This window comes from Coturnix japonica, unplaced genomic scaffold, assembly GCF_001577835.2.
Source record: "Coturnix japonica isolate 7356 unplaced genomic scaffold, Coturnix japonica 2.1 chrUnrandom520, whole genome shotgun sequence".
NCBI lineage: Eukaryota > Metazoa > Chordata > Aves > Galliformes > Phasianidae > Coturnix > Coturnix japonica.
Window position 1 is genome coordinate 82,120 of NW_015439906.1, and position 3,372 is coordinate 85,491.

At 51.3% G+C, this 3,372-nt stretch overlaps 1 protein-coding gene across 1 annotated transcript in view; it reads left to right on the top strand.

The window, feature by feature from the left end:
* LOC107307248 (DNA (cytosine-5)-methyltransferase 1-like) overlaps positions 1-3,016 on the top strand; it is a 7,046-nt gene extending 4,030 nt beyond the window's left edge. Inside the window, exons 3-6 of the mRNA XM_015850740.1 lie at positions 221-384; positions 1,571-1,687; positions 1,778-1,877; positions 2,485-3,016. Coding sequence (XP_015706226.1) covers positions 221-384; positions 1,571-1,687; positions 1,778-1,877; positions 2,485-2,534 — 431 coding nt within the window. The 3' untranslated portion in view covers positions 2,535-3,016. The remainder of the gene's footprint in view (positions 1-220; positions 385-1,570; positions 1,688-1,777; positions 1,878-2,484) is intronic.
* The last annotated feature ends 356 nt before the right edge of the window (positions 3,017-3,372 follow it).

Consider the following 3,372-nt stretch of genomic DNA (forward strand, 5'->3'; position numbering starts at 1 on the left):
ACCCCATATCTGCCCCATAACCCCCTATATGTGCCCCATAACCCCCTATATCTGCCCCATAACCCCCTATATCTGCCCCATAACCCCCTATATCTGCCCCATAACCCCCCATAACCAACCCCATAACCCCTATATGTGCCTCAAGCCATGTGACCCCATAACCCTATATCTGCCCCATAGGGAAGCCATGTGACCCCATAACCCCATATCTGCCCCATAGGGAAGCCGTGTGACCCCGCAGACCGCCAGTTCAACACGCTGATCCCGTGGTGTCTGCCCCACACCGGGAACCGCCACAACCATTGGGCCGGGCTCTACGGGCGCCTGGAATGGGACGGGTTCTTCAGCACCACCGTCACCAACCCCGAGCCCATGGGGAAGCAGGTCAGCCATGACCTCTATGGGGTTTCCTTCTTTTCCCCATTGATTTAGGATTTTCTCCCACATTTTTATAGGATTTTTTCTTTCTTTCCTTCATTTCTTCACCTTTCCCTCCCCAATCACTCCCATTATGTTTCTTATCTCCCCCCATTTCCTTATGACCCTTTTCCTCTCCCCACCTCTATGGGGTTTCCTTCTTTTCTCCATTAATTTAGGATTTTCTCCCACATTTTTATAGGATTTCTTCTTTCTTTCCTTCATTTCTTCACCTTTCCCTCCCCAATCACTCCCATTATGTTTCTTACCTCCCCCCATTTCCTTATGACCCTTTTCCTCTCCCCATTCATTTGGGGTTTCCTTCTTTTCTCCATTGATTTAGGATTTTCTCCCTCATTTTTATAGGATTTCTTCCTTCTCTCCTCCATTTCTTCCCCTTTCCCTCCCCAATTTCCTCCATAGGGTTTCTCTTCTCCCCCCATTTCCTTATGACCCTTTTCCTCTCCCCATTCATTTGGGGTTTCCTTCTTTTCTCCATTTATTTGGGGTTTCCTCCCCCATTTTTATAGGATTTCTTCCTTCTCTCCTCCATTTCTTCCCCTTTCCCTTCCCCATTTCCTCCATAGGGTTTCTCTTCTCCCCTCATTTCCTTATGACCCTTTTCCTCTCCCCACCTCTATGGGGTTTCCTTCTTTTCTCCATTGATTTAGGATTTTCTCCCACATTTTTATAGGATTTTTACTTTCTTTCCTTCATTTCTTCACCTTTCCCTCCCCAATCGCTCCCATTATATTTCTTACCTCCCCCCATTTCCTTATGACCCTTTTCCTCTCCCCATTCATTTGGGGTTTCCTTCCTTACCCCATTGATTTAGGATTTTCTCCCACATTTTTATAGGATTTCTTCCTTCTCTCCTCCATTTCTCCCCCTTTCCCTTCCCCATTTCCTCCACAGGGTTTCTCTTCTCCCCCCATTTCCTTATAGCCCTTTTCCTCTCCCCATTCATTTGGGGTTTCCTTCCTTACCCCATTGATTTAGGACTACCTTCCACCCCCATTTTTATAGGATTTTTTCCTTCTCTCCTCCATTTCTTCACATTTCCCTTCCCCATCTACTCCATAGGGTTTCTCTTCTCCCCCCATTTCCTTATGACCCTTTTCCTCTCCCCACTCATTTGGGGTTTCCCTTATAGGGCCGCGTCCTTCACCCCGAACAACACCGCGTCGTCAGCGTCCGTGAATGCGCCCGTTCCCAGGGCTTCCCCGACACCTACCGCCTCTTTGGGAACATCCTGGACAAACACAGACAGGTTTGGACCCCCCCCCAACCCCATAGAACCCTATAGGTTCAGCCCTATAGCGCCCCATAGATTCTATAGGGTTTTATTTGGGACCCACAGGTGGGGAACGCGGTGCCGCCGCCCCTGGCCAAAGCTATAGGGCTGGAGATCAGAGCCTGCGTCAGGGCCAGGATGAGGGAGGAGAGCGGAGCGGCTGGAGGTATGGGGTGATGCTATGGGGTGGGGATCCTATAGGGATCCTATGGGGTTGGGATGGGTTCTATGGGTTTCTATGGGGTGGGGATCCTATGGGGTGGGATGGGTTCTATGGGTTTCTATGGGGTGGGGATCCTATGGGGTGGGTTCTATGGGGATCCTATGGGGTTGGGATGGGTCCGATGGGGTGGGGATCCTATGGGGTGGGATGGGTTCTATGGGTTTCTATGGGGTGGGGATCCTATGGGGTGGGGTGGGTCCTATGGGGTCCTGTGGGGTTGGGATGGATCCTATGGGGTTGGGATGGGTCCTATGGGGTCCTATGGGGTGGGGATCCTATAGGGTTGGGATGGGTCCTGTGGGGATGGGTCCTATGGGGTCCTATGGGGTGGGTCTTATGGGGTTGGGATGGGTCCTGTGGGGTTGAGGATGGGTCCTATGGGGTGGGGATCCTGCGGGGTTGGGATGGGTCTTACGGGGTTGGGATGGATCCTATAGGGATCCTATGGGGATCCTATGGGGTTGGGATGCACACTATGGGGTTGGATGCACACTATGGGGTTGGGATCACCCCATAGACACACACTGACCCCCATCTCCTTCCTCCTCAGCCCCCCCAGGCCCAGAGAAGATGGAGACGACAACATCCGCGGCCTACTGAGGCCTACTGCGGCCTACTGAGGCCTACTGAGGCCTACCGAGGCCTACTGAGGCCTACTGCGGCCTACTGAGGCCTGTTGAAGCCTATTGAGGCCTAATGAAGCCTATTGAGGCCTGAGGCCTACTGCGGCCTACTGAGGCCTACAAGGCCGCCCCACAGACACATGCACTGATTTACTTCAACCCCCCCCATTCCCCCCCCGAAGAAAAACAAAAACCACCCGATTTTATTTGAATTTCGCATTTTCTTTCCCCTTTTTTCTGCTTTTTTTTGCGTTTTTTTGGGTTATTTTTTACATCATTCTCTATTCTTCTCCCCCCCCCTTATCCGCCATTAAACCCCCCGCTCTTTCCATCACTTTAACCTGTTTTTATGCCTATCGAAGAGAACCGGCCGCTTTGTACAAGTGGGAATTGATACTTTATGTAGTTTTTTATATGTTGTAATATTTCTTCAAATAAATCTCTCCTATAAATTATAAACCCGCCGCCATTTTCTTGCCCTTTCCGCCTCCTTCAGGCTTCTCCTCGCCCGCTAGGCCTCAGTGCTACGCGCGTTGCTTAGCAACCACCCTTTTAGCCTCTCACTTCCGGTTGGGCGCCATTTTGTAGCAAGCTCTTACTTCACTTCCGCCCCCCTCAACTTCCGGTGGGAGCTACCGGAAGTGAAGGGCCTTCTTCCGGTGGAGGAGCGTGAGGGGAGAAGGGAGCGCGATGCCGACGGGAGACTACGAGTGAGGGGGGGAGGCGACATTTTGGGGCTAAAATGAGCTCTTATGGGTTAAAATTGAGCTCTTATGGGGTTAAAATGAGCTGTTATGGGGTTAAATGGAGGCGTT